The sequence below is a fragment of the Fusarium oxysporum genome, chromosome 10, assembly GCF_000149955.1.
Source record: "Fusarium oxysporum f. sp. lycopersici 4287 chromosome 10, whole genome shotgun sequence".
NCBI classification, from domain to species: domain Eukaryota; kingdom Fungi; phylum Ascomycota; class Sordariomycetes; order Hypocreales; family Nectriaceae; genus Fusarium; species Fusarium oxysporum.
In genome coordinates this window covers 566,156-593,676 of record NC_030995.1, presented here as the reverse complement: position 1 = coordinate 593,676, position 27,521 = coordinate 566,156, and the positions used below count along the sequence as shown (strand labels likewise).

At 46.6% G+C, this 27,521-nt stretch overlaps 13 protein-coding genes across 16 annotated transcripts in view; 3 read left to right on the top strand and 10 right to left on the bottom strand.

Moving 5' to 3' along the window:
- Positions 1 to 53, top strand: part of FOXG_13784 (uncharacterized protein) — a gene marked incomplete at both ends in the record, with an annotated part of 3,317 nt that extends 3,264 nt beyond the window's left edge. The window contains one exon of the mRNA XM_018393800.1: positions 24 to 53. Within this exon, the coding sequence (XP_018253130.1) occupies positions 24 to 53 (30 nt within the window). The remainder of the gene's footprint in view (positions 1 to 23) is intronic.
- A 12-nt stretch (positions 54 to 65) lies between these two features.
- On the bottom strand, positions 66 to 1,862 carry FOXG_13783 (uncharacterized protein). The gene has a single exon (XM_018393799.1). It carries the CDS (start codon positions 1,779 to 1,781, stop codon positions 252 to 254), a length of 1,530 nt encoding a protein of 509 aa, XP_018253129.1. The 5' UTR covers positions 1,782 to 1,862; the 3' UTR covers positions 66 to 251.
- Positions 1,863 to 2,004: 142 nt separating this feature from the next.
- FOXG_21255 (uncharacterized protein) lies at positions 2,005 to 3,278 on the bottom strand. The gene has a single exon (XM_018401563.1). It carries the CDS (start codon positions 3,189 to 3,191, stop codon positions 2,376 to 2,378), a length of 816 nt encoding a protein of 271 aa, XP_018253128.1. The 5' UTR covers positions 3,192 to 3,278; the 3' UTR covers positions 2,005 to 2,375.
- Positions 3,279 to 3,489: 211 nt separating this feature from the next.
- Positions 3,490 to 4,420, bottom strand: FOXG_13782 (uncharacterized protein; the record flags this gene model as incomplete). Its single annotated transcript, XM_018393798.1, has 4 exons — positions 3,490 to 3,680; positions 3,769 to 3,907; positions 3,960 to 4,337; positions 4,397 to 4,420. 4 exons carry the CDS (start codon positions 4,418 to 4,420, stop codon positions 3,490 to 3,492), a joined length of 732 nt encoding a protein of 243 aa, XP_018253127.1.
- A 662-nt stretch (positions 4,421 to 5,082) lies between these two features.
- FOXG_13781 (uncharacterized protein) lies at positions 5,083 to 6,710 on the bottom strand. Of its 2 annotated transcripts, XM_018393796.1 has the most exons (3): positions 6,451 to 6,710; positions 5,973 to 6,376; positions 5,083 to 5,923 (listed from the first exon to the last, which is right to left on the bottom strand). In XM_018393796.1, the coding sequence occupies exons 1-3, from the start codon at positions 6,594 to 6,596 to the stop codon at positions 5,235 to 5,237; spliced, it is 1,239 nt and encodes a 412-aa protein (XP_018253125.1). In that variant the 5' UTR covers positions 6,597 to 6,710; the 3' UTR covers positions 5,083 to 5,234. The 2 variants fall into 2 exon arrangements, with proteins under 2 accessions (XP_018253125.1, XP_018253126.1); XM_018393797.1 differs by having other exon boundaries at positions 5,098 to 5,923; positions 5,973 to 6,698.
- A 1,057-nt stretch (positions 6,711 to 7,767) lies between these two features.
- Positions 7,768 to 8,805, bottom strand: FOXG_21254 (uncharacterized protein; the record flags this gene model as incomplete). The annotated part of the gene is made up of 1 exon (XM_018401562.1): positions 7,768 to 8,805. The coding sequence occupies one exon, from the start codon at positions 8,803 to 8,805 to the stop codon at positions 7,768 to 7,770; it is 1,038 nt and encodes a 345-aa protein (XP_018253124.1).
- Positions 8,806 to 9,571: 766 nt separating this feature from the next.
- Positions 9,572 to 10,970, top strand: FOXG_13780 (glutathione S-transferase). Its single transcript, XM_018393795.1, has 2 exons — positions 9,572 to 9,960; positions 10,008 to 10,970. The coding sequence occupies exon 2, from the start codon at positions 10,020 to 10,022 to the stop codon at positions 10,884 to 10,886; it is 867 nt and encodes a 288-aa protein (XP_018253123.1). The 5' UTR covers positions 9,572 to 9,960; positions 10,008 to 10,019; the 3' UTR covers positions 10,887 to 10,970.
- FOXG_13779 (uncharacterized protein) lies at positions 10,884 to 13,081 on the bottom strand. Of its 3 annotated transcripts, XM_018393792.1 has the most exons (6): positions 12,946 to 13,081; positions 12,864 to 12,888; positions 12,024 to 12,810; positions 11,756 to 11,972; positions 11,403 to 11,708; positions 10,884 to 11,355 (listed from the first exon to the last, which is right to left on the bottom strand). In XM_018393792.1, the coding sequence occupies exons 1-6, from the start codon at positions 12,975 to 12,977 to the stop codon at positions 11,010 to 11,012; spliced, it is 1,713 nt and encodes a 570-aa protein (XP_018253120.1). In that variant the 5' UTR covers positions 12,978 to 13,081; the 3' UTR covers positions 10,884 to 11,009. The 3 variants fall into 3 exon arrangements, with proteins under 3 accessions (XP_018253120.1, XP_018253121.1, XP_018253122.1); XM_018393793.1 differs by having other exon boundaries at positions 12,864 to 13,081; XM_018393794.1 differs by having other exon boundaries at positions 10,884 to 11,708; positions 12,864 to 13,081.
- Positions 13,082 to 14,690: 1,609 nt separating this feature from the next.
- Positions 14,691 to 15,294, top strand: FOXG_13778 (uncharacterized protein; the record flags this gene model as incomplete). Its single annotated transcript, XM_018393791.1, has 2 exons — positions 14,691 to 15,115; positions 15,177 to 15,294. 2 exons carry the CDS (start codon positions 14,691 to 14,693, stop codon positions 15,292 to 15,294), a joined length of 543 nt encoding a protein of 180 aa, XP_018253119.1.
- Positions 15,295 to 18,338: 3,044 nt separating this feature from the next.
- FOXG_13777 (uncharacterized protein) lies at positions 18,339 to 19,931 on the bottom strand. Its single transcript, XM_018393790.1, has one exon. It carries the CDS (start codon positions 19,349 to 19,351, stop codon positions 18,539 to 18,541), a length of 813 nt encoding a protein of 270 aa, XP_018253118.1. The 5' UTR covers positions 19,352 to 19,931; the 3' UTR covers positions 18,339 to 18,538.
- Positions 19,932 to 21,262: 1,331 nt separating this feature from the next.
- On the bottom strand, positions 21,263 to 21,478 carry FOXG_21253 (uncharacterized protein; the record flags this gene model as incomplete). Its single annotated transcript, XM_018401561.1, has 1 exon — positions 21,263 to 21,478. One exon carries the CDS (start codon positions 21,476 to 21,478, stop codon positions 21,263 to 21,265), a length of 216 nt encoding a protein of 71 aa, XP_018253117.1.
- Positions 21,479 to 22,429: 951 nt separating this feature from the next.
- FOXG_21252 (uncharacterized protein) lies at positions 22,430 to 23,204 on the bottom strand (the record flags this gene model as incomplete). The annotated part of the gene is made up of 3 exons (XM_018401560.1): positions 22,430 to 22,731; positions 22,777 to 23,015; positions 23,107 to 23,204. 3 exons carry the CDS (start codon positions 23,202 to 23,204, stop codon positions 22,430 to 22,432), a joined length of 639 nt encoding a protein of 212 aa, XP_018253116.1.
- A 2,796-nt stretch (positions 23,205 to 26,000) lies between these two features.
- FOXG_13776 (uncharacterized protein) lies at positions 26,001 to 26,612 on the bottom strand (the record flags this gene model as incomplete). The annotated part of the gene is made up of 2 exons (XM_018393789.1): positions 26,001 to 26,180; positions 26,229 to 26,612. 2 exons carry the CDS (start codon positions 26,610 to 26,612, stop codon positions 26,001 to 26,003), a joined length of 564 nt encoding a protein of 187 aa, XP_018253115.1.
- Positions 26,613 to 27,521: the final 909 nt, after the last annotated feature.

Below are 27,521 nucleotides of genomic sequence, written 5' to 3'. Positions count from 1 at the left end.
TGCTGTTCTTTCTGGCTGTAAAGTCCTCCACATCTGTTCACGAGCCTTCTTGATCGCTGGAATCTTTGTTGCTGTTCAGGTTGTAGAAAGTTGTAACTGATAGTATACATCTTCCACTAAAGTTCGAGAGAGAAGCCATTATCAAACAACAAAACATCGCCTCTGACAACCCAAACGGTCGCCTTATCCAATAAATTTGCAACCTGTTGCCTCTTTTCGATATGACTGATACAAATGTCTGCAAGCAAAGATCAAACCCAAGTCGTACCCCACATTCCACTTGCATACTTATGCGTCCGGATCTTGCGTCTCCCATCAGGTAACACTTCCACATACTCATTCAATCCCGGTCTATATCCAAGCTCCTTTTGTTTCTGTTTAGCAATCTTATCAGCTTCCTTCTCTGTAGTAGTCGGTGGCCGAGTTGGCAATGGCAGCCCTGATCTGCGAGCGTCCTCAACTGCAAGATAGAAGCCTAGGTCATCTTGAATCTGAAGTAGACTCTCGGCAGATAACGAAGAGATTTGCTTCTGCATGGTAGTCAAGCTCGTAGAAGAGGATGCTGTTGCTGAAGGGTTTGTGTAGACAAATTCTGGGATATCATCGCGAATGCGCTCGCAGGTCCAGCAATGGCAGTGCTCCTGTATGGGCGATGGGTCGTCCATATCGAAAAGAATCTTCGCATCTCGTTTGAGGTCCTGGCCCTGCGTTGGCTCCGACTGTATGCCTCCAATCTCTTTCAGGAAGGCCTTGTATTGTCTTGGAAACAGGCGGTGCGTCCTCCAGAAAAGCCTAACGCCGAAGGACTGATGACAAACCATCTCCTCTTCCACTGCATTGGGCTCCCTCAAGTGAAAGTCGAGGTACTCCAAGCCCGCTCGGATCAGGGACCCTTGTAAGGCAGGTGAACGTATCCACAGAAGCTTATGGGATTCCTCCATGATATCTTCATGCCTCTTGACTTCGCTAAATAAATCCGTCTCAATACGCACTTTGCCGATGTCGGCATATGCCGGGGGACTCTGGATATACTCAAGAATGTCGCATGGTTGAGAGGTGATATTAGTGAACAACTTCTGTGCAGATCGAGGGAGTACAAGCTGCATCTTGTCCATATTGATGACATCGCGAATGGCAGGCCAAGGGAAGCAAATATTTTTCAAGCGCGTGGCATTGGCACCCTGTGCGTCGCAGGCAGCATCATAAGCCTCTGAGCTCAGCATAAGTGCGTACCAGACGAGTAGGATGTCCAACGGTGGCAGATAGTCTTTGGTAAGCTGAAGAGCAGCACGGCTGCCGCCATGATGCGAGTAGGCATTCGCGTGGTTCAGTAATAGCTCGATGCCAGACCACCAGGTAGTAAATCGAGTAACGGCGAGCTTTATGAGAAGATCCCATTTTTGGGATGCGGGAAGTTGTGTAGGCTCTGAAGGCGACGCTGGCATTGAACTCTTGGTTTCGTCATATGAAGGTGGTTGGATGACCTCGACGTCAAGCGCCTTTGCGCCAGCCCTCAGGTTGCGAAAACATTCAAGAAGAGCCAGATGTACGGCAGCATGGCTCGCGTCGGGGTATGCCAATAGAGTCTCAATACTTTGTGCTTCGGTTTCACAGGGAATAGAAAATACATTTGAGAAGACTCTTGGGTCAGGAATGATTGTTTGTTTATCGTCTGGCTGAGCGGGTTTGTATGACGATGGCAATGTCCAGGTGTGAGGATCCAGATTGACCGCTTGGTCCACGACCTTTGCGCCGCTGCGAAAGTTCTTGAACAGGGGCATCGAAAAACCGTTGAACACTCAAAGTTGAAGCAGTGGCGAGTAGGAACCAGTAGAAGATTGAGCAGAGTCGATTGATTTAAGGATGAAAACGAATCATTAGCCTGGCACTCTGCCTTGAAATTCCTTGGTCGAATTGCGCCTCATTCTGGGGCGCATGACGCTAAGCCACCCAACTCTAAAAGCTTAATTTAGATAAGGCAGGGAGAGAGATCAGCCAAGACAATCGATGACACTAATATGAGCAGCAAATTCTTGAAGTAATAGATATAGTTATTAATTCCACTGTGCGGTACGAGACAGGAGTAACCAAGCCCGGTCTCTTGATTATTTTGAGACCCCCGAAGCCCCTAGCAACATCATTGAATAAGATATCTCAATTCAGGTTCCAAGAAAATCAAGACTGCTTACTTACAAAGAGGCATATCGAGTTGAAACACCACTGGAGAATTATACTAGATATATATATAAGTGGTTGAGCTGCCTTGAAATGTAAAACAATGGTAAGTCTTTCATCCGTTTCCTTGATCTTCGCTGTTGACATTTCAGGCATAATTAACAGGCAAATTCAGATTACCTAAAGATCGGAAATACCTCCTATTCATCATTGCTTCCTGTAAGAAAGACATGTAATACTTTTGCAGCCTCCTCGGAATCATCCTTTCCTCGAATCTGATCCAGAGCAGCTTGGGTCTGCTCAGGCATAAAGCCTCGTTCAGGTGTAAAGAAATATTTAATCGTTTCCGTTGAAATCTCCTCGTCAAATTCAAAATGACCTTGAAATGTCAAAACACGTCCCGGCTGATAAATACCCTGCACGGTGCAATGCGGCGTGCTTCCTATCGACATCCACGACTCGGGCCAAGATGTCTTGAACCGAACATGGTCGCCATGTGCGAATTGCATCCGTAATCCATCCCCGTCAGGGAGGCTCAGAACATGACTGAAATGAGCTGCGAATTCTGGATTCAGGGCGACTTTGTGGATGCCGACTTCATAGCCCTTTGGATCCTTCTCGACAATGACTCCGTATCTTTCAAGCAGGACTTCAGAGATGATCTGGTGCCCAAAGCAAGCTCCGAATAATCGTATATGCTGATAATATTGGTAGGTTTCTTGAATAAAAGATTTCAATCTGGCGATCCAGGTATCCTTATCATAAACTCCTTTGATAGATCCAGTGATGAGGAAGGCGTCGAAGTCGTTTGGATTGGGATATTCGTCTTTGATAATATCGAATGCAGAAATCTCCAGAATTTTATCAGACACTAGAGTTTTATTGACAGCTTGCAGCCGATGGGCAAAGATGCTGCTATACGTTGGTCCCCAAGTCTCGGCGACCTTCGGCACAACATAGTCGCAATCCAAAATGGCGACCCGTACAGGTTGCTGAAGTCGGCTTTTTACGGTCATTATTTCTCAGAGATGGAGACGGTTTATATCCTGATCTTGAAACTTCGAAAGAGTCAAAGAATTTGAATCGCTTGAGGAGCTGGACCGTTGGAATCCTGTAGATAAGTACTATCTTGTAATGTCCGCCTGATCATGAATTACAACCAATTGCACCCCCACTCACTATTTTTACCAAATCTGGAAAGTTTTAGAGACTGTTGGTCGGACTAGCTCAATCCGATGCTACCATGAAGTGGGTGTTCTCCATCCTTATCGGCTACTTGCCGGTCCATGCCGAAGTGCTCGGGATAACGTCCGACTAACAGATCCAACCTCCATCAACGTTATAAACAGCTCCAGTGACGAAACTGGCTTCTTCACCGAGGAGAAAAGCGATAACATTCGCAATTTCGTGAGGCTCAGCAGGACGCTTTTGAACCTGCAGCGCAACTTCTGCTTCTACTGCTTTAGCCATTCCCTCACCTTCCATCATGGGTGTTCGAACACTGCCTAGTCATGATAATAGTAGTCAGACCTACGGTAGTTTGGTGTGTGAAGCTTGGGTGATTTTCTCCTAGCCTAATGGAATGAGACGTACCTGGTGCAACACAGTTGATGCGAATATTCTCGTTCTCTTTTGCGGCAGATCGAGACATGCCAATGACAGCATGCTTGCTTGCACAATATACAGAAGCATTAGCAAAGCCAGCTTGGCCATCAACGCTAGCTGCCGATACCTGCACACGCATAAGCTCTCCCATCCCGGTGAAGAGATTGATCGACACCTACAATGCTTCCTCCAGACTTGATATGATGTAGCTCTGCTCTCAAACAATTGAAAACACCGCGAGCATTTACTCCCATGATGAAGTCCCACTTATCATCAGTCTCATCGCGAAGACATGTGCCGTGTGTGAAAACGCCGGCCATATTAACAGCGCCGTTAAGCTTGCCAAAGACAGAAACCGTCTTCTCGATCCATGCATTTACTTCTTGGCTGTCACGCACATCGACTTGTGTGATGATGTGTCCATCACCAGGAAGAGACTTGAGAGCAGCCTCAAGGCCGGCTTTGTTCATGTCGGCGAGCGAGAGTTGGGCACGACGACTTGCTAGGAGCTTAGCAACTGCGAGGCCAATACCGGATGCTGCACCTGTAATGGCAATCTTCAAAACTCAGGTTAGGTGCCTTGATGTCAAAAGGGGAGAGATCTTAATATATATACCGTCTTGCCGTCAAATGAAGCCATTGTTGATGGACTGGGGCTTTACTTGGTTGATATCAGGCGTGTGTATGTTGAAGGACTGTCTAAATTGAGACCCAGTTGTGTGATTTGTAGTTGATCTCGGTGTCTGAGAGCTTACAATCGCCACAGAAAACTTGATATGATAAAGTACCAAATGTGAACCGAGCTACTGCTATTTAAATAAGTCCTTCATTCCCAAGAGTTGGACTCATGCCCATAAATTGCTCGTAGACCTGCCTATTCCCCCGGTATCTGTGATCCAAACAACACATCTAACTCTAACTTCTATAGGTCGATCGTGGTAGGCAACACAGACACACCATTTTATCCAATTTGGGTTACCTTTCTTACACAAAGGGACGGTGCATAATAACTGTACTAATGCATCGCCCTCCATTCAGCTCGTTAGGCTCGACATACCAAATCCGGTTAGACAGCACAGGCTTCTTCAGTCGACCCGAGCATCTTGTGACTCTGAACCTTGGTACAGTTCATGACGCAGGAACGAATCATGGTAATGATGACAATCCGATGGTACGTATTTGAGTAATCGGGCCTCTATTGATAAAGTCCACAAAGCAGCGTTACTTGCGGGCCTTCTAGGGTAGTCAAGTAGTGGTTCAGTTCGAGGGTGACAACGGAGATAAGATAAGATAAGATAACATCCAGAACTTCTAGAATACCTTATTTCTTTTTGGCTTGAGATAACTGCCAGCATTGGTGGTAAACAAGGCAGATGGGCCTTATTAGAGTTATTAGTCTTAGAAATATCTCAAAGCTCTATAGTCTAAATTTAAATTATCTTTCCTTCCTCAAATCATTGCTTAGGTAGCCCATCGGCGATTGGATATGTCTCCTTCGAGGCATCTATATATAAGTCTTTAATATCATGGTGAAACTGCCCATGTACCCGACGAGCCAGCGAAGTCATGATGCTCCTGCTCAACAACTCGGGCGTCTTGTGCTTATGTTTCCAATTATGGCTCACAAAAACGCCCTTGCACTCGCCATTTCCATCGAGTGTAAACTCATTACCGTTGGCCTGATTGCACGGGATGCTTTTTACATCATGTGTTCTGTTGAACTCGTATCGGATATAGTACGAGAAAGCGCTCTGTTCATGTGCCCACTTGAAGTTCCAATGATCGCAGCCAGGTATACTCCGTGGGCAATCTTCCCATCGTTGAAACATATGTTGGGTACGCTGACTTGCTTGTGCGATGACGAAGCCCGTGTTTAGGATGAGGTTTCCTTGGGGATCGTAGTCTTGTTCCCAGTCAAGGTCGTAAGCCATGGCGACTAGGGTTTCTGGGCGGTAATCCCAGAGGTTCATGAGCCATTCGAGTGGAAGGTCGAGATGAGTAAAGACGGCGTCTGAGTCTAGCGAGATGACGAAGTCATGGGTCTTGAGAGCCTCTTTGGTGATGGCAGGCTTTACCCAAGTTCCGTGTCGATTGGGATAATCGGCTGCACGGACGAGTCGGTAATCGTAACCGTGAATCATAGCTAAACCGTCAGTAACAGCAGAGCATCAGATAGAGTTGACAAGACGTACCGTATATATAATGGTTCAAGTGTCCTCCAGTCCGCCCGGGTAGTGTTGTGAAGTCCAAGGGGCATTCATTTAACATTGTGTTCTCAGTTTTACCATCAAGCCGAGTATCAGTATCAACGATAACGACCCGTTTCCCTAATGGCTTCTTCCATCGCACTTGGTCGATTGGTACCTCGAAACGTTCTCCCTTGTCGGTGACGAATACTCTCTCTGTGATAGGATGTACCAGAGGTTTCCATAACTCCACCATTAGCTTCGGCAGAGCCAAGCTCTCGGTTCCATTGCCATGTTGTTTATAGGCTTCCGGTCGAGATTTCTTATGACAGTTGGCACTGAAGGTATCCGTGGTTTGAGGAGCTGGAGGAGGAGGAGAGGGGGGGTTGGATGGAGAGACTGTGGGTTTCCTATGTAATACATTGTCGTTAGCATCGCCAGCGGAAGTCTTTACCATGCAACGGAGTGGCCAGTGTGTACTTACAACGGATAAAAGGAAGAGACGGGAAAGCAGAAGAAGATAAGAAATGCAGTGAGGCTAACAACTGAGCAGATCCATATAGCCCGCCTGGGGGCGCTCAACAGTCCCATCTTCACACCATTTTGAGCACCACAGAATTGAAGACCCATTTCAAAAGAAACGAAGAACCAACAAGTTAAACATGACGTGACTACAGCGAGCTCAACGATTTAAAGACAACACCGAGACTGGATCTCACTCCCAGGGGTTACGGCATGATTCGTAGCCCTACTGATCTATGAAGGCCCGATGCTACGTCCCCTGCATGTAAGTAGGAATAGCCGAAACGTTGATCAACGTAATCAAGTGGACGCATCGCTGTCACTCAGATACTATTTGGCCAATTGCGATGCATCTATCGTATGATGGCCACGATTCTTACTGTCTAAGCACAAATTCCGGCTAGAATAGGAAACTACCGAAGTATACGAGAAGCCTAATTTCCGTTTCTTCGAAGAGGGAAATGTTCTAGACCTGTCTAAGCTCTGGCAATTGGCCGTTAAAATGTTACCTAACGCAAGGTCCACAGCTCGGTTAAGAAGCCGATGAGCATCAAACACCCAACACATGCTCATGTCATGCTAGGGATAAGAAACAGGCAGATAGAAAAGGCCATGGTGTTTCTGGGCTTTCAAACAAGTCCAAGTATACAAACAAGTCGTGAGATTCACGGCAGGCCATTAAGCTTAACTTGGTCTTCTTTATTAAGATGTCCCTTATGACGATATTCGTCAACCTGCCACGATCGACGGTAAATAGTGGACCGATGGTTAGTAAAAAAAGACGCATCGTTATGTGAAAGTTCCAGTTTATTGGGATTTGCGTATGATCCAGCTAAGCCTCCCTTTTACGCGTCAAGGCTGAGGCGCAACGCCGAAGGATTCAGTAGCGTAGCGGGAAAAAGGAAGACTGTTTCATTGCTTTTACGCGAAGGCCAATCAAATGCCCCGACACCGGGCCAAGTAGAGTTCAGCGCCGACTAAGGTTAAAAGGTTAATATCCCTGCTACTCAACTACTGACTGAATGAATTTTTGTCTTGTGTGAAGCTATGATGATTGGTAATACACCCCGAGACGGTAAAGAAGCTATACGGGGTTGACCTCTGACTTGCTATATTTGCACCATTTTTAATTGATCATCCCGTCAAGTGCCCTGTCTACACATGTCACAAATTGTAGATTCCTAAAAGCTATCTGCATAAAATAGTTGGTCAAGCAAATGCCATGAACATCCTTCATCAATATCAACCTCAACACTCGCAGAATGTTTAGGTGTATGATCTATGGACTCTGTAGATCCCGAAGTGTCGGTAACAAAATTTCTGCAATAGATTGTGCAAGTTTCGATCTCTTTGAAAGACACGTCAACGCCCTGACACAACTTTCAAACCACTGCAAACTCTGCCAAAAACTTTCCATTTCAACATCGAACCACTCATGCTTTTTAAGCTCACAAATAGTTGACAGGTGATAAAGAGAGGCTCTCGTAAACGCTTCCACCAGAATTGACGTGCAAGGATCTGTCAAGAGTGGACTCTCTTGAACTGCGGCATGACATTTTGGAAGTTGTTTGATATGGCTAGTCTTATGTGGAACGACAGCACTGGCGAGTTCAGCAAGATTAATTGCACTGCTCAGTCTGATATCCATATAGCTGTTTGTGCCGCCAGTAGTTGCCTTCTCATGCACTAGCTCTAACAAGTCCGCGAGAACCAGTGTACCGAGGTTCCAGGCTGTGAAAATGCACACAACCCAGCTTCTAAGCTTTGGGGAAACTCTATCATAGCCTCGTAACAAGCCTTGGAAAAATGAGGCGTACGTCATGTCCCAGTATCGACAAACAGTAATTGCTCCTTTTGCAACATTGATGATATTATGAGTGCTCGACCTCTTCCGCAGAGCGTTCTGGATGTAGGATAGTTGGCGATAAAGTAAAAACTTGATGGGAGCTGCTTTGATTATCGCTCTCGAGGCAACTATTTCTGAGCAAGGCCAGCGGAGAGATTGTGGCATTTCGGAGTCGTCCTTCAGAAACATATGGAGTCTCCATTGGCAAGGTACATTCTCCGTGTTTTGTATGAAACCTGCCATGCAGTGCTCATCGGCTATAACAACAGGCCGTTTATTCAGTGGCGAGACAACAGTATCAAACATTACAAGGAGCCAGTATAGAAAACCAACAGTTCGTTGGCTTTGTAAAGTCGAAGTGTCTTTAGACCCGCCGTGTGACCGGAGCCCCTCCATCTCGAAACGGTACTTCAAGGCAAGCATTGTCCTTGTTGCCTGATCCAGATGTGCAGAAGGACGGTCATTTGACATGATCTTACCTATCAAGGGGATGGCAGATTCTTTGCCTGGTGAGAGGCCGAGGCCATCACTATATCTCTCGAGACTCTGATCGTCATTTGATTCTGGTCTTTCATCTGCACAGAAGTCAAAAGAGGAGACATCGGCACCTCATGGGTCGTAAGTAACACTAACGATGAAGTCACCAGTGGCGGAATGGTAACTGCTTTTGACATGTTTGATATTCTGTCACTCGGCGATGATGATCTCGGTCATTTCCGGGTTCTGGCTTGCGAACCAGTGGCTGGAATAATGCCTCAACCGCGTACACCGTTGGCACGGAGGTGCGATGGTGATGAGTCCTGCGACATTTGCTACCCCGACAAGATTGTGCCTTGTGTACCACCGTCAACTATCAAGAGAGAAGGATCGGAGAGTTCGCCGGACATTTCCAGCTCAGACTTGAATTTGTTCAATTAAAAAGATAGGACGGAAAGACTTAGGATCTCCATCCTAAGTAATGAAAGGTCTTAGGTAAACTTAGTATGATTTAGTATAAATTTAATAGCCCTTAGGCTACTAGCAAGTATATAAAATAAAATAAAAACATAATAACAAAAGGTTGCTTGAAGATGATGCTTGCTTGCTTGGTGGTTGCTACCGTATTCTGGCCCCACTACTTATAGTTGCCCGGTTTGCCGCGCGGTTGTCACCATAAGCTGCCGAGTTTGGTGACGTGATTATCAATCATGTTTGCTCGATTAGATATCATGGCATTATTTGCTTATATCAAGCCTGGCAAGACTTAATACCTGCTCGCGCACCCATTTTCGACAAAAGAGTTGGCATGACACCTCAATCTTTGTGTATCTTGAGTTTCAGACCATATACGGCACATCTCCTATCAAAGCATATAATTATTCGTTCTTTCTCCTCTATTTAATTTTCCTCTACAACCTCTTCTCTATTAAGTATTAGAAATATGGGTGACCTGGTAAGCCTTCGTGTTATCATAGCAAGAGCCTAACTTCATCCAAGCCGGACGAGATCAGGCTCAAGCCAAACAAGGACGGCTCTTTCATTCGGCCTGACAGTGCCTTTCGCAGCTTCGTATCACAGGAGCCAGATTCTCAGTTCCCGGCCGAGAAAGACCGCTATGCTCTTTATCTGAGCCCAGGATGTCCATGGGTAGGTCACTACTGCGGCTAAGCCCATACCATCACTGACAGATATAGTCTCATCGCGCCATGATCGTGAGAAGCCTCAAGAAACTCGAGAATATAATCGACTTGTACATCTGCTCGCTCACTATGGGCAAAGATGGTTGGTTTTTCGATGACAGCCCAGAAGCAGCCAAGTATGGTGTCCTGCCTAAGGACCCGATTTATGGATTCGAGACGTTGAAGCAACTTTATCTCAAGGCCAACCCAAATTATGAGGGTCGATACACCGTGCCCGTCCTCTGGGATAAGAAGACCCACACCATGGTGAACAACGAGTCGAGCGACATCATTCGGATGCTCTACACAGAGTTCGACCACCTTCTTCCCAAGGAAGATCGTGAAAGTCACAAACCTGGACGAGAACTCTACCCAGAGCGCTTGAGAGATAAGATTGATGAGATCAATGAATGGGTCTACGACACTGTCAACAACGGAGTCTACAAGACCGGCTTTGCAACGTCTCAAGCTGCATATGAAGAAAACGTCGTAAAGGTCTTCAAGTCACTCGATCGACTGGAGAAAATCCTCGACAACGGACCCTTTCTTCTCGGCAAGACCATCACTGAGGCTGACATCCGTCTGTTCCCAACCATCCTCCGTTTCGACGTTGGGTACGTCCCTATTTTCATGTGCAACCTTGGAACCATCAGGGATCACTATCCGAATTTGCATCTTTGGCTGAGGAGGCTTTACTGGGACAATAGCTTCAGAACTCATGGCGCGTTTCGAAAGACTTCGGAGCCTTGGCTTGAGAAGTACAAGACCGGTTATGCGAACGCGAGACGGAGAGTTCTTGGTATCACTGGGCCGGATATTGTTCCCAAGGGGCCTCTGGTGTTGATCCACGATTTGGAGGAGGGGGGAGGCTTTAGGCCTGATCACGAAGGATGACGGTCACTGAAATATGAAACTAGCAGTGATATATATGATATTGCTTTGTCCACTTATGATGTTCAAGATCCGCATATCGATGAGGCATTAGTGAATGAGATAACTTCCTTAACCGCCGTATTCCTATACCAGGTCATGATAAGCGTCAAGATTCACCGCTGGCATTGCACCCTGTACTTGGCCAGCAATGCTCCAAGTATGAGAGCACTCAGCTAAGCAACTAACCAGGTAGCTCTGTTCTTCCGGAATACCAAACTTCTCAATAGACCTTGACGCTTGTATGGATGCGTAAATCAATATTAGTGGTGCATGACGGAGCCCATATTGCATTTTGTAGATTCGAACCAGGGCCAGGATATCTTGCGCTGCCGTGGTGCAAGACAGAAGTGAAGCTTCTCGAGCCGAGGCAACGTTACTGGTGGTAGCAGACTCGTAGTTCAAGGCAATACGAATACTGCTGTACAGCAGGCTTCACAGCAACGGTTAGCTAAGTACCTTTATTTGTAAGAGACTTACTGGAGGGTGGCCACCGCTGGGGTAATTATCACACCTGTAGACCACTTATTCCACTTCGCAAAAGCGGGCAGTGCGTCCCTCCACTGCAGAAGCTCCAGGTTGAGATTATCAAGCAGCGTCTGTCGTGTAAAGACGTCTGTCTGCGTTCGAGGCGTCCGTGGAGAGAATACTGTCGTCATCATTTTCTCAACAATTCTGTACAGACGGATCTGCTCTTTGAGATATGGTATGTTTGATAAGACTCGAAGCTCTTCTGGGTCATCGCCGAAACCAACAGGACGCCAATACTCCATACCAGGCCCATCGCTGATTTCGTTAATTAGCTTGAGCGATGGGAATGGGGGATGACTCACGTTATGAACTCCAACAGATCGACCTCAGCGCTATCAAAGGCCAGTTGCACGGATCTCCCGAGTACCAAGCTTATTAGTTTATCTGATATGTATGAGCCCCAATAGATTCTGCGACGGATCTCAATATCCTCGCTCGATACAATGGTCGAGTCATGTGGCAGCCAGTTCATAGGATCACTTTGAAAGCCCAAATCTTGGGCCATACGGAACGCGATACCTGTCTTTTGTTAAACTCAACATTTTTATATGAGCGCTTGGCATACCATACCTGAGAATGCCCATCCCTTGGATACGTTCCCTCGACCAATTTCAAAAAATGCCAAACATAGAAAGGACTGCACTGTGGGGATCGAAGGGCGGCTTAGGCCCGATACCATCACGATACTCTCAGCCGCCTGGAAGAACTGTTCACTCAGGTTTCTCTCTCCCTCAGTCTCCGACATTAGAAGGCCTAATGCGCAAATGGATAAGAGAAGCGCAGATGACCAGTACTTGCAACCTTTCCGCTCACCAAAATGGTCTCTTAGAAACGCCTCTCGATAAACGAACATAAAGTGGGGGTACTGCCAGCGAAAGAACTGCTGCAGTGCTTTGAAAACTGTGTCATCTTCCAGCTTGATGCCGAAGTGATCCATAACATGGTCAAAGTTGGACTCTGCGTACAGACTCTGCGTTGGGCTTGGATAGCTCTCACTTGTGGAGAGAAGGTCACTGTTGAAGATGCTGGTGGCGCCATGGTAGACCAGTGATCCCTCTGCGTCTGGTTTCAAAAGTGCTCGTGCTGTAGTATCATTTTGTATGACCCGAGACGGCCCTGCAGCCGGAATATTTGGTGCTCCCTGTGTATACGCCGGGGACCCAAGCATTTCATCTCGGCGAGCGGGAGGGGCGTCTCTCAGTTCCTGGATGAAGGCCTCTAGCGACGCAACTCGATTTCTCAGACTGATCGTGTATTCCGAAGATGGTGGGTTTCGTCTCTTGTCAATCTTTTCGTACTCGCAGCCTGCGCCAGCCGTTGCACAATTGATGCAAGGGACTGTACGTGTGCATCTCAACTAGTGCTGTCAACTTTGCACCATTTCATCTATCTATCGTGACATAAACTTACCTTTCGGTATCGGCACCGTTTGCAACTAGGGTTTCGTGTCAGTGAAGGATATCTTTGGTGACGCGCTTGTTCAAGGTCTCACGAGAGTTCTTGCTTCCCAGTTGCGGGGTTCATATCGGGTCAGGCTAAAAGCAACTAGCGTTAGCTGACAGGGTCCTGCGATGCCAAGTTTAAATGCCGATCAGGCATCGCCTTAGGTTGTTGCGAGATATCAGCCTAACATTGAGGAGGGGGTTGGGAAAGCTGGTTGGAAGGTTAAATGCAAGTTGGATGTGTGGGTCGGGACCTCTATTGTGGCTTACCTACCCTATAACGGTCTGTTGGTGAGACTCTTGAGTTCTCTGTCAACTCTCCCCTGTAAAAATTCTTTCTTGGCACGCACTGTTAGTGCACTGTTAGGAGCGGGATTTTCTACGGGCTACTCGGCCACACAATACTGCGGGGACGCCATCGGCTCCCTAACAGCAGTTTTCAGAGAAGGAATTTTGGAGAGTTCACCTTCTCTGACAACACCTTTGTCGGATCTAATGGCGGCACCTCAGAACCAGAACGCCTTAGATATCGGAGGACGGTGCCCGTGGCATCGGTAGCGACATCCTCCCGATCAACGACGCCGATTGCGATGGGTTTTTCCCCTTTGAAGGCAAGCCGCACCGCCGGCCTCTGATTCCTTCCCAAGGTTTTTCCCTGCCGCCACGACAGTCGACTACGAGCTACAACTTGGTTACTGGAGATTGTGGACTGCGTCAGCAGATGTAGTGATGCGTGAGAGAATTCTGGTCGGTGGAAAAAGCTCGACAGTAGATTGCCCCCGAACCCGCTGACGGGTGACGGGCTTGAGAAATACAGCACCTTTTGTGCCATTGGTATGCTGGATGGTGAAGGAAGCGGGGTTTCCCTGTACCTAGCTAGCTCAGCACGTCTTTTGCTCCAGTAGGAGATCTGGCTTCGTTACAGCCACCCAGACGAAAAATATACAAACAAACAAACAAACTTGAGTTCTCTGTTGGTGTGCCAAAACCTCAATTTATCCACCACGTCTTCTTATTGGCCTTTTATAATGTACCTCTGATTAATTCTGGAGGCTAAATAGAATTTTCAGATTTGATGCATACTTCTCGACAGCAGGATTGGGACTTGTTTAAAAGCAGATAGGAGTTGGTCATTGTTAAAAGTACTTTGTTCTGATTGGCCTTCCGCCTACTTCTGACTTAATACTCCTATGGTGTTTGCTAACCCAATGACCGACTCATAAACTCAATACCACCATGGGCTTCTGATTACCCCCGACCGATGCAGTAGAGCTTGTTATATCTCCTGAAGCCAGTGGAAAGAGTAATTATCTACGTTTCCTGTGTATTAATACTTAAGCCATGGCAATCAGCTAGGCATTATGATATAAGTTATAACGTCGAAGTTATGAGCTATATATATTATTTGAAATTGAGACCTGTGTCTGAGAGCTCATTTTACCACACGGAACTTGATAGGTCCCTGGAGAGATGTTTAGACAACTTAGGGAGGAGTGTGCTCTTGTAAGATGGGAAACTACGGAACACCCTTTCCACCCACAAGACAACTTGGAAGTAGCCGCAGCTGCTTGACTACCTAACCTTAACTGGGTCGGAAATAATCTACAATACCCAGTACTTGAGGCAGGTACGGCATGACGAACTTATCATGGCTATCCCAGGATAGAATGTAGTTCTCTTTCATCATCATCATCAACATCGACATCGTCAGCTTTTTTCCTTGGGGTTTATTATTGAATTAATTATTCGATAATTAGTAATATCTCCTTATCGATAGAATATCGATAATACCACCATGAACGCCTCCGAACGAGCCCACCTGGCTGCCATGGGGCTCCAACCCCCTAGCATCGAGGCACACGCGCCTCTTCTCGCTCGCCGACGGGATATCCGAGAGCGAGCTGATGCTCTCAGGGTCCGAACCCTGATCACCACCCCGGCTGTATACCGGCGTGGGCGTAGGGGGATGACAATCAAGGAGAAAGGCAGGTTCAGGTTGGGCCGGCGTCAACATAAGTTGATGCAGAGATGCCAGAATGCCGAGGCAAAGGCATACCGGGAAATGGTCGGGAAATTTGTCCACAATGCCCCGAACCCTATTCGGAAACCGCGGTGTCACTTGAAGTGGTTGCCCGACTTTTTGAGAAAGGGGACGCTCCCATTGCTGGAGCGCAAGGATCTGGCTGGTGTTGCCGAAGAGACAGCCCGCTATGCTATCGAGTAAGTCCTTGACGGAATGAATATGTTCTTCGAAAGAACATGGAAGCTAATATTGCCATAGGCAAGCAGAGAAGCACGCTGCCCTTCTCGACAAGTGGGAGTGGGGGTATTTTACCCTTAGATCCCGAAGGCAGCACGAAGGATACGCTCGGTTGGCACGTCGTGCCGCTATCCATTAGGTGGAGATAGCTGAGCTGTGGTCCCCTTCTCTCTAGAGGCTCGACCCGACTGGTGGTGTTGGAGATACGCTGTCACCGCGTCACCCACTAGGCCACAAGTGGGTGTTGTATTTTTACTTACACGAAGGAAAACGTAAGGAACCCTTGACTCGATCGACTGGTGACCTTGTTCTTTCAAGGTCTTGAGGCCCGCCTGTGGACGGCTCCCTTTTTAAAACTCGGTTCATCACTACGATCCGGTCAAGTAAGCGAAGGAAAACGCAAGGAACCCATGACTATTCCGACAATTTTTGATCTCTCAAGGTCTTGAGGCCCGCCGATGGACGGCTCCCTTCCGAGACGAATTTTAGAGGATGTCACGAGGCGAAGGACAACGCAAGGAACCCGAGGAAAAGATCACTCGTAACATACTGCGAAGGAAAACGTACAAAACCCACGTGACTAGGTCGCATCCAGTGTTTAAAGGTCTCGAGGCCCGCTGATGGACGGCTCCCTTAACACCTGGATCGATGGCAACGACCAAGTCAAACGTCGACGATGAGTTCGCACTTCTACGTAGTGTCGACGATCAACTCCTTTATTTCAAGGAGGCCAAGACGAACTCGACCTGATATATATGGAACGGCTGATGCGATATCCCCTGAAGTGTGCTTTGACAGAGTTATTCTGAATTGATGGACCTAGCAACTGATGCTTGCGTTCTGTGCCTTACCTCGATATGCTATCTATCCATTCAACCATAAAGCAGTTTCATGCATGACAACATCGCAAGGCGGACAGCTCAAACCTTTCGATTTCAGGTCTCAACACAAAGAAAGGCCTTGAATCCACAGAATGGCCCAAGTACGCAAGATTCAAACCAGTACCATTCACTCTTTATCGGCCACAACCAGACAGCTGAGCTCCCAGATCATCGCAAGGGTCATCAAACTTCAAGACCACCAAACACCAAGACCATCAAATATCAAGACAATCAAACACCAAAACCATCAAGATCATCAAGATCATAGCTACCAAGCTACCAGACTATTTTACCATTAATCCACAGGATTCCCAAGTATCAAATTCCGATTCTTAGAATCTTCGAGTACTAGGATCTCTCTTAAAGTGGTACTTCGAAGTAAAGCATCAAGAAGAATGCACCTCTTGGGACTGGCTGTCATTGCCCAATGATTTGGCATTCTACTAGAACATCATGAGTCTCCTCACTCCAAGCAGATCAGCCTCACATGAGACGCTTAACCATATTACCAAAGATAATCCACATACCAACAAATGCCGAAGACTAGGCGTCCCTAGCTTAGTACCACTCTATAACACCTGAAAGATTCGTCAATTGAAGGTTCGCTCTCCACTGCCATCTAGAGATAAAGAGCGCGATGCAAGCGTCAGCTGTCAGCTATATCGACTTGAAACAGCACTTCTCAAAACCACACTTCAGGCAGCATATCAACTACCCACGCAATAGCGCAAGATAGGCACAGTACCATTTCGAAGGCGCAAATTCGTCCCTATCATTGGGAGAAGACCGCTTACTAAAGCGTTATGAGGACTCTGCCCTTCAACGCTGTGCATATCAGCTGAGGCATGGTCCTCCCACTCCCCGCCAGACGCTGGTGTTTCTTGAGTGGATGCTCGTCCATTTATAGCAATAATTCATCACATTCTGGAATTGCTTTGAGGAAATCACCTCTTCCAGACCTTAAAGCTACTCGCCTTTGCGGCATAGTGTCGAAATACAATCTCTTCGACCCGCAGGGCATTGCCCAAGTTGTGCTGGGAAGCCGTCGACAAGTTTACGGGTGTCGGCTTTAAGATGGCATGAGACCCCAAATCGTCACGAAGCTGCCATTGTCTGATCACTTGACCGTCTTATCGGTGCCACCAACAGAGTCGTGTGTAATGCCCACTCATATTGTGTACCTCATTGTCAATATCGATCACAGCCACTTCTTTGTCATCGCTGTCGCCTATGTCAACCAACTTCCTCCATTAATCACTGCATACTCTTATCAGTGAGATACGATCATCCTGGCAGGTGGATCCTGTGGAATGGCAGTCATGTATGTGCACAAAAACACACTGAAAGTAACAAGGCATGCCACTCTTGCGGATTTGGATTTAGCGTTCCCCGGCATTAGAGCTTGGCATAAAGCATCCACGTTGCCTAGCCATCACCAGTATCATGATGACTGGTCCTGGTCGGCTACGGCTACTATACAACACAACGCGGCCTAGAACACTCTCAATGACCATTGTTAGGCTACAGGAAAGTTTCATTCATACTACACACGCGGATTAGGACAGAAAATTCCCCCCAGACTCGACTACAATCAGAATAACTCAGGATACCTGATCTTGCACCACGGTCATTTTACTGGATCCTTCGAAAGGTCAACGAGGACCGGCAAACTATGAAGAGACTGTGGAGCGTCACAGAATGACACAGTCTTTTCAGGTTCACTTTGGAAGCCACACTGCAACCGAACTATGCAATTCGCTTAATCGTTATACCAGGCCTTGAGTGAGTGGTCGGATAGAGGGATTTATGCACACCAATGGTATTGCCGCGGACCTCAATTCTGAAATGAGAAGTGGAACATTAGCCAATGATGACGTTGGATCAGGGAGAGAATAATTCGAATAGATATATTTAACTCTTGCCCTCCTATGTAAAACATAGGTCATGAGCCAGCATATCAAAGATTTTGGACAGCGTCTGCATAAATTGGCTGTATTAGTGCGATAAATGGTTAACCTAATAAAGGTCTAAAAATATTAAGTCACTAAATTCTGTGTGGTGATATAAGCCCTTAGCCATAGGACATGACTGCAGATAACACATCTAGCTTACAATTTGGATAGGATACTATAATGCCTGACTAATTTCTATGACATAAATGCTGCCCCGAGTAGCTACCTAATAGCTTGGGTTTTATTCTTATTAGCCAAGTAAAGCATAAAGCATCTCTCCCTCTTTTAGCTTATAGATTAATACTAAAGGTCTTATAGGAATAATATCTAGCCTAATAATACTAACAATTCTCTATTTTATATTTATATACATAATTCTATTACAGCAAATCACCAGCGTCCAAACATTATATCCTGCTAAATATCTTAAATTATTATTATTACCTACCAGAACTGACTTACCACTCTACTGAGTGCATAGTCATGCCCACCATTGGGAGGGAGTGAGGGCGATTGAACCATCACTACGATTATGCTCGTCATACCAACACTAGCCGCGTTGTAAAATTCTCGCATTTTTCAGGCTATGAAACCAGTCGTTAATAGAAAAAGTTTGGTTGAACGACTTCTCCGCAAGGGACCTTTCCGATGGGAAATTCGGTCGTTCAGGGCTCTCTTGGGGATAGAAACGGTCGTTGTCAAAGAACACCCAAGCACGTTGCTGACCCACCCTGTAACGGAGTTTCTCACCGGGATGCAAAGAAAGTTGCTTGTACATAGATGATTCGTCGCCGTTTTTGTATTTCGGCTTGGACTTGAGTAAGGGACGAGAGCTCTTGTCCCATGCGTCAGAGTCAGAGGGCTCTTCAAACTCCCAGACATGTTTGAGTTGCTTGTAGAGGGTTTTTCTTTCCTCTGGCTTAGCCATATCGTAGCGAAGGAAATCGGTGAGCCGATCAAGTCCAAGTGTTGAGAAACTGGCCCCAATGTCATGGCCATAGCTGTCGGTAAACAAACGTATGTTAGGAGTGCATGGATTTGCGGCAAAATAAACGGCATCGGGAATGGGGGAGAACGTGTCAGTTCTAAGTGGAGGAGCCGCCGAAGCGGTTGAGAGATCAGCATCGTTGCATTGAGCGAGCATCGCCCCGTACAGAGAACAGACGTAGCTGTGGACACACCCGACAGCTTCATACTCTGCATTGCTGACCTTACGTTTCCGTAGCTTCCTGGGAATACGAATGGAATAACCGGCCTTGCGTAGTAGCTCGTACGTCAGAAATGCTTTGAAAAACCTTTTCCTTTCCGAGAATGTGAGTTTGTCGGAATCAAATCGTGGTGCCACCTTTGCGCCTTTGAACATAATATGTCCTTCAATTGATGGCTGCCGGACTTGCGGCAAACAAAGATATGCCTGTGGGGCCAAGGAAGCGGTGGCTTTGGTGATATAGTCCTCGCCCAAAAGAAGAATTTGACGATACAACTTGTCCAGTTCACCTACCAGGTGGTCATCAATTTCTTTGAGAGGATTGGGCAGGTCGGACTTGGACCAAGCTCGAAAGTGTGCACGCGTAGGCTGTGACCTTCGAAACAAGGTAATCCCATGGCATCTTGGATCATCTGCGCGTCAAGTTCGGCCGCAAGCACTTGTCGCACGATATACTTCTTGTGTGCGAGATATTGTTGAAGCATAATTGGAGAGGCTTCGATTATGCGTGATGTTGATAATTTGTAGTGGCTCGATATAAGAACCCGGAGGCGCAGCTCTGGCGGTAATCTGTTGAAAGGGTCTGTTATTGCGAGCGCCATCTTTGTTGTTCTCAAATCGGTGGTCTGCGGTAGCGCGGAGACTGAAAAGGAAGAGAAGAGGAGTTTTTCAAGGATATTTATACTCGATCTGAATTTGAGAAAGCCTGAGACTATTCTTTTTTTTTTTTTTTTTTTTTTTTTTTTTCCGGGTGCGTCATTTCTGGTGTTGAGCCTTGGTGGGAAGATAAACCATTGTGTTGGAATAACTTTGTTATGGCTGATCTTTTGCCACCTTGTGACTCAATATTCCCTAACCTTGATTTAACCTTTCCTCTAATAACAACACAGCCACCATATATGTGTTTTCCTCGAAACCTTCGCCCATTTAACCTTTCCTCTTAAGAAGTGTTTTTAATGTTAAGTGGAAGCCATAATAGGGGACCGGAGATAGCCTTTTTATCCCTTAGGGAATATATTTAGAGTTCTCTTTAAATATTAGATTTAATTATTAAATAGGCTAAAAAGCTTATCTTAGGTAACTATGTAGGCAGTTAGTATACTGCCTAAACTGTATTTATAAGAGTATTATTTTAAGTTAATAGATCTAATAGATGATTCTTGCATCGTGTGCCTTACTCGGGAAGATAAATATCTAGTAATAAGCCTGAATCTTAAACAGAGAGTAGCCTTTGTTGATGGCACTCTCCATAATAATCTTTTATGTGAAATAAAGCCTTTCTTTCAACATATGTCGCCTTGATATTGTGTTAGAACTGCTTCGTCATGAGTGATCTTGCAGGCCTTTTGACTCTAGGTTTATAAGCTTATACAGGTCAAGTTGTCTTTCAGCCGTAGCCACTGTATTAATGTTTCTTCAAAACCCTTAACATGTTGGCATACGTTCTAAGGTTAAAGTTGGAAGGCAGGTATTTGCAGCGGCACTGATTGACATCAATGTAGCATAACGATTGGAAAAATTAGTCTTTGGACAAGCCATAGCCCTAATATTTCCTCAAACCCAAAGCAATTCTGACCTGAGAAACTAGCCACAGATACGTCATGAGAGACCACTGATAAGATTTGTTGAATAGATGATGCCTCGGCACTTCGACTGTGATGAAGGACGAGAATTTATTTGTCAAGCGACCAATGTACCAAAGTCTGGGTAAGTTCCTGAAGCGCTTAGAGAGATTTGCAGAAGGACATTGAGAGAGTGTGCTCTTGCACAATGAGATATATTCGGATATGATTTCTACATACAAGATAACCTGGAGGTAGCCGTAGCTTCTTCCTTAACTTAACTCACCTTATCTTACCTGGGTAAGTAAGTAGTCTACAGAGGGACGTACTACATAACCTGTTTATCATGGCTATCCCAGGTTAGAATGAACCCCCTGTCCAGTCTGGCGAAAAACGGTAGACGACAGTTATATATGCCTCAAATGCTTAGACCATTTTAGGGTAATTTAGAGTAAGTTTAGGAGATTCTTTGACTAGCCAGTCTAAGCGCTTTTCGTCCCGTCCTCTAATTCAAGGTCTGAAGTCTTCTGACACCCCGAGGCAGTCCTCCTCTAAGGCACCTGCGCGCCATGTCCCTCTTTGACAGGCCATCCTCGACCAAGCCTCGGCTCTCCGGGTTCATACCCTGAACGTGACCCTGGACGTTACCGTGGCTGTGCACCGACTTTGGCATAGGGGGATGACAACTGCGGAAAGACGCAGGTTCGCGAGGGCCGGACATCAACACAAGTTGATGCAAAGATGGCAGAACGACGAGGCACAGGCATATCATCAAGGCCGTGTGGTAAATTAGGCCATGGCTGTCGATTTCGGCGAGCAGGAGAGCTCTCGACAAATTTTATGATTGAGGGAACTGACAATCGGTCGCGTATGGCCGAACGAAGTCACTATCGTTTGCGGCGTATGCAGACAGTTATCAGATAGCTAGTCTCAAGGTCTGGATACTAAGTGGAGATCGAGTGTTGCTCCCAAAGATTAGTTCAATTGATGCTCTACATGATTCCTAATATCATCTCGCCTGGTATACATATCCGTTGATTAACTAGATCGTACTCAAAGCCCTGCTCTTGACCGACGGACTCGCGATCAACCTTTCCTGGACTGATGAACCCGCTCGCCGCAGTAACGGCAGTCATCATCGCCGCCATGAGCACGAATGGTAGGCCCATCTATACCCGACCAAGCTCTATGCCCTTCACCAACAGAGCACTCATAACGGGAGCAGCCACGCTCCGTGATACCATGCTGAGCGTGAGTGCGGCACTGTAGACAGTACTTAACTCATTGGGTCGCACCACACCGCCCAGCAAACTCATCAACAGCCCAGTCGTGCAGCTGCCAAGTGCGACGACGATGAGTCCACTAGCCTCGATTGCCAAAGCCGGTGCAAAACCTATCACCAGAACACCAAAGGATGTCAATGAAATGGGAGAGATGACATACCGACGGTCTCGTGCCCAGTCAGCCCAGCCTCGCGGCTTAGCGATTAGGCGAGTCAGAAGGGGCAGAAGGATGAGAACCAGCAGCCATTGAGCACCCTGGAACAGAGACAGAAGAATCTTACCACAAGCATACGAAAGAGAATATCTCGCCTTGGAGTATATAGACCTATGACAATGAAAAGCTCTCGGGCAGAGGTCTGGAGTGCGAGGACGGCAAGTAGCAAGAGGCATTATCGGTTTGATGTCAAGATGCTGACGAGAGGCGCCAATATGTTAGAAACCCGTCGGGGCACATGCCTCATCCTGCTGGCAAAGGCCGACCATTCGGGCTGTTGGGATAGTGAATCAGTCGATGGTTGGATCGTAGGCGGAGATGCGCTACCCAAGTTCTTGTTTCGGAGGTGCAGTGTTTCTGGGATGAACAGTGGCAGAATGAAGGTCACTGAAAAGATTATAATCTCAGCCAGTACCAACACCGTCCAAGAATGTCCCTTCTCCATCAATGGGGCACTGATGGCAGGGCCAAAGAAGCCTGAGATCACATCAGCTGCATGAAGATACAAGAATATCTACGCACGTTCGGCTCGGTCAGTCACGTCGGTGACCATGGCATGCACCACGCTGGAGGCTACAGCGTCACCACCTCCGATAAAGAGGAAGACACCCGAAAACAAGACCCAGCGGATTGGAGCGAACCGCCAGTAACACATAGCCATGACCCAAGCAAGGGAAGCAAAAATTGCAGTGCCACTAAGAATTAACACTCGTCTTCTGCCGGTGCGCTCCGCTAGCAGGCCATAGGGTACAGTACACAACCTATAGGCCTGGTATTAGAGGTACCAGCTGCTGGAAGCCACGCACAAACACGAGCTCTTTCTGTACAGGCTGAATCCGGCAACGATCATACTTTGAGACTTCTAAGTAATTGGTCTTGTAATAATCGTCGCAGATTGCCGACTCGTAGATCTGGAGCAGTCCGGCGGCCTGGAGTCCATCAGCAAGCATCAGTGTAAATGCAAATGCGCAGAGGAGCTGGATGATGCGTCGCTTTCGCTGGGGCGGTATGTTGATTGTCTCCGCGTCGCTTCCGAGAAGGGGCGAACCTTCATGATGATTCTCGACGTCTTGTATTCATACCGTGGCCATTGAATTATTCCTGCGATGTGTTAGATGTCACGAACAAAGATGGCAGCGTGGGTGTGTGTGTGTACAGAGTCATACACTTGGACTGTGCAGGTCCGAAATGGTCATGGCAGATTGATCTGCCTAAGCTCATTTGGGGAGTTTGAGAGGAAGAAGAGCAAGGTATGAAGAAAATAATAATTTAGATCAGGTCATTGAGCATTAATCGAAGAACGTAAAGACTCAGAGAGATAATAATAAAAAAAAAAAAAAAAAAAAAAAAAAGACTCTGTGATGGAAGTAGTTTTTGTGTAAGCTACTTATTATAATGCCATTTCCTTCAGTGGATGATATGCCTAGAATTTGGGTACGGTTCACCATTTTCTAGCGATGTTCATGGCTGTTGCTCTGTAATTGTTGTGCCTGCTCAGCATGTTACAGTGGGCCATGGCCGCTAAGAAATACCACGCAATCGCCTTGAATCTTGATCGTATTGGCACTCTTACAAAATGGGAGATTGTTTAGTACTTTATTAATGAGAAGGATGACACAAAGGAAATCGAATGAACTAAAACGATCACCTTGCGTCTCAGTGGGTAAGAAGGCTGTTTGGTCGGTATCGAATGTTCCATTTCTCACTGATTCGCGACACTCATAATCCACAACGTGGTACTCGACAAAGAGCACCCAAAGGCCGATGACATCCATAATATTCACATCGAATAGTAAAGAAATGAAGAGAGTCTTGCTGGCATGAAGCCATTGTCGGGGTCAGATCAACATGCATGCTTGTCTCATCCATCTCACCTCCAAGATGGTCCTGTTGGTCCTACAACCCCCAAGAGGAAGAAGAAGTTCTTCAATCCAGCCTTTCATTGTGTTGTCCTCCTAGACCAACGAGGCGTGGGGAACTTAGTCCCAAGAAATGAACTGCGACGGAACGCGACACAGCACTCCGACGATACTTAGAAGATCGAGCGCGTCTCGATACATTCCAACGTCGCGTGGTATTTAGCGAATGCTAGGGCGGCGCGTTGGGTCTGTTTTACACTGAGGCTCATCCTGAGCTTGTCGGCTTCCTTGATATTCGTGACGCCTTGCAAACACACCACTCCAAGCTTTTGTACGATGGCAGGCCTATCGGATGTTAGGTCTTCCCAGAAGAACTATTTGCTTTTCTGAATCGTTGCCTTAACGGTGTCACTGAGGGCCGCCACTGTTGGTTACAAAGCTTTCGAGCAGCCAAGCTTCTTAAAGATAGCACTAATAAAATGTCTAATAAGAGAAAGGCAACAATATTCAAGAATATGGCTAAAAATGAGGAAACAGCTGCAACCACTGAAAGGTGATAAAAACTCCAACGGGACAATGTCGCAAGCTTGCAAAAATCTCAGCGACAATGAAGGCCCTTGACAGAACATATGCGGTACCCAAAACAGATAGCAAGTATATACAATAGTACTTGGCGAATGTTCTGATGAATCTCTTGAGAGATTCCGGTGTCCTTTGTGGAAAGACGAGAACATTAGACTTGGTGAGAAATAAACACCAAATGCTCAGCCAGATCAAGCCTGATATGATAACATAAAGAGGCAACGCGCCTACGATAATCAAACAGCTGAGCTCCCACAATAATGTCTCTGTGTACGAAGGGAAGGTTAACAAGAACGTAGGTATAAGGTGAATACCACCATAGCACATGGATAGGCCGGCAGCGATGAGTGTTATCTTATCGTACCTCCAGAACTTCCACATGGGACGATATTTCGAAAGAGAGCCTTGCGTTTCAAAATGCGGAGCAAGATCTAGGGAGAAGAAGCTTCTACCCTCCCAGAAATACCTTTCGCAGTTCAACTGCAGCTCTTGTCTGAATTCATCCAGCCGCACAAGGAGAAGGATCCGTTTTTCTCTCTCCGGAACATCCAGTATACCGTCTTCGTCACATCTGTGTTGTCGAATCCTCATCGACGTTTCAGCCAGGTTCTCCCGCTGTTCATCAGGGTATTTGGACAGAATAATATCCCATCGCCGAAGGAACTTAGTTGTGAGTAGGAAAGAGTGCTTGGCGTATTTAGGTCTTGAACCGATCTTGTGTTTCACCAGTGTCTGGCCACCCCATATGTGTTCGAGAGGAAATAAGGCATCAAGGACATCTGACCTGTATAGAGCAAGCCCGGACGGGAGAACATCGCCAACTTTCATTTCTGCCGACGCCGCCTGATCGATCCATCTCATTTGGCTACCCAAAGGTCCTCGTGGAGGTGGCTGTTCTGGTGTTTGCCGTGAAGGGAAGAGTGCTAGACTGTATGACATCCTGCTATAGAACTGCTTCTGTAACATAATGGCCAGTTCGGCTTCGAAACCATGTGGTTGAACAACAATTGGTTCCTGAACATCCAAAGGTTTCTATACGTTTGTCAGCTAGGTGCAATGAGATTTTGGGGGATACACAAACCTTAATCCAATAACAATATTGGATAATAGCAAAAATAACATGCAACATGGTATGGATTTCCAGTAGTGTAAGTGGGAGTCCGAATGCAAACCGACAAACACATTGCATAATCATCCAGAGTACTTGAATAAGAACAAGGGTTTTCTGAAATATACCAGCCTTACTCTTGTCGTCAATGTCTTTCTCTAGGACCTTAATCCAATGGCCCTTGTTGGCGAGTGCAACTATAGCAGGCGGGCCTGCGCGGACGCTTTACGCACGGGTTTCCGGCCATTTTGGGGTTCGGGGTCTTTGAAAAGCTTCTCAGCTGAAAAGTCGAGATCCGGAATGGACAAGATGTCGTTGACGTCGAAACGAAGTCCTCCCATTACAATAAAGTAGGCATACTTCAAGTTAATCTCGAACTAGCATCTGTTACCAAGTGTTCAGATGCACCGCATGAGGTTACTTACATCAGCTTCGGGACTTGATATCGACGACTTCTGTTGCTTCTGGATCTTTTTAAGTTTTGACTTGAGAGCCCAGGCACAGCCAATCTGATTACTCGCGGTTAACAAGGAGATTTCCGGGACCACAATAGTCAACAGGACCCATTTTATCTTCTCTAACAGAAGCCGTTGCCATGTAGGGTTAGGAATTACGTCGAGATGAAGGGCTGTGAAGACGCAGGCGATGAGGGTAAAGATGCAACTTTCAAGAATATCGAACGTGCCCCTGACATTGGGAGTGCCAACCCAAGGTGGAGCAAACTTTGACCACAGATGATCTGTTTCATTGTAATTAACGATAGAAACATTCCATGGCTGGGTGAAAGTCGACGAGTTGAGGTCTCCCATATTGATTCTGTCAAGAGAAAGTCAAACCAGGGGAGTATGATGCTGTGCTCTCGAAGATGTCCATATTCTTAGTGAGAGTTCAAATACTAGTTTATAAGTTGTGAACTTCAACTTTCAGTATGCTATGGCGATGTCAAGCCAGCCAATAGGCAGGCCGTGTTTGCCGCCCTGTATGCAGTCAAGTAGTTTGACAAAACTTCAAAAGCCACCGAATTCCCCCGCACCGTAACATGTTTGAAAATCCAAAGAAGCTCGGGGCAGAATACGAAATCTTTGTACAACAACCCCTTAGTATTTGTGTTCCTACCGAAGCTCAGAGAATGGCCTCGAATTCAACCGTTGTCGAGTCAGGTCCTGAATCCCTAACTACCCCTCACCTCGAACTCGTCAACGGCCAAGTCCCATACCGTGACGCTGTTGTGTCATGGAAAATTCCAAAGGTTGAACTTTTAGGCGAGGAACGTTACATCGACAGTTTCGAATCCGATTGCGTGACACATGTGGTATTGCAGTGAGTCCTTTTGTCAGTACACAGAGAAGAATCGTGCAACTGGTCGGCTGAAAAGAGTATCAGACGCTCGGCAACGACAAGTATTTTCTCAGATTGGCGTTCAGCATGACTACGGTTATCCCTTCCCTTTCTGGCACTTTCTTGGCAAAATGATCTCCTAGGCGCTGTTCGAAAATGAGACTTCGCTTGAGATATTGAGTTTTTACAAGGGTAAACGACCGCGAATTCGTTGGGTTCGAGAACAAGAATTATCCAAAAAGCAGTAACAGCACAGACATTAATGCTGTTGAAGTGAGTCTCAAAAGACCACGGCCTAATGAGCCTATGGAGGTCTTTTGGCGGCCTGCTAGGGGCATCATCATCCAGAGGCTTCGAGAATGTAAGAATCGTGAGGGTTA

Excerpts from the sequence above, each read along its gene's own strand:
- FOXG_13783 (XM_018393799.1), bottom strand. The coding sequence starts at position 1,781 with ATGCCCCTGTTCAAGAACTTTCGCAGCGGCGCAAAGGTCGTGGACCAA.
- FOXG_21255 (XM_018401563.1), bottom strand. The coding sequence starts at position 3,191 with ATGACCGTAAAAAGCCGACTTCAGCAACCTGTACGGGTCGCCATTTTG.
- FOXG_13781 (XM_018393796.1), bottom strand. The coding sequence starts at position 6,596 with ATGGGTCTTCAATTCTGTGGTGCTCAAAATGGTGTGAAGATGGGACTG. Across the intron at positions 6,377-6,450 it reads GTCTCTTCCTTTTATCCGTT|GAAACCCACAGTCTCTCCAT; the intron begins GTAAGTACACAC and ends TGTATTACATAG. Across the intron at positions 5,924-5,972 it reads CTTGAACCATTATATATACG|CTATGATTCACGGTTACGAT; the intron begins GTACGTCTTGTC and ends CTGACGGTTTAG.
- FOXG_13780 (XM_018393795.1), top strand. The coding sequence starts at position 10,020 with ATGATCGTGAGAAGCCTCAAGAAACTCGAGAATATAATCGACTTGTAC.
- FOXG_13779 (XM_018393792.1), bottom strand. The coding sequence starts at position 12,977 with ATGAACCCCGCAACTGGGAAGCAAGAACTCTC. Across the intron at positions 12,889-12,945 it reads ACTGGGAAGCAAGAACTCTC|TTGCAAACGGTGCCGATACC; the intron begins GTGAGACCTTGA and ends ACGAAACCCTAG. Across the intron at positions 11,973-12,023 it reads CAAGGGATGGGCATTCTCAG|GTATCGCGTTCCGTATGGCC; the intron begins GTATGGTATGCC and ends AACAAAAGACAG.
- FOXG_13777 (XM_018393790.1), bottom strand. The coding sequence starts at position 19,351 with ATGTTCAAAGGCGCAAAGGTGGCACCACGATTTGATTCCGACAAACTC.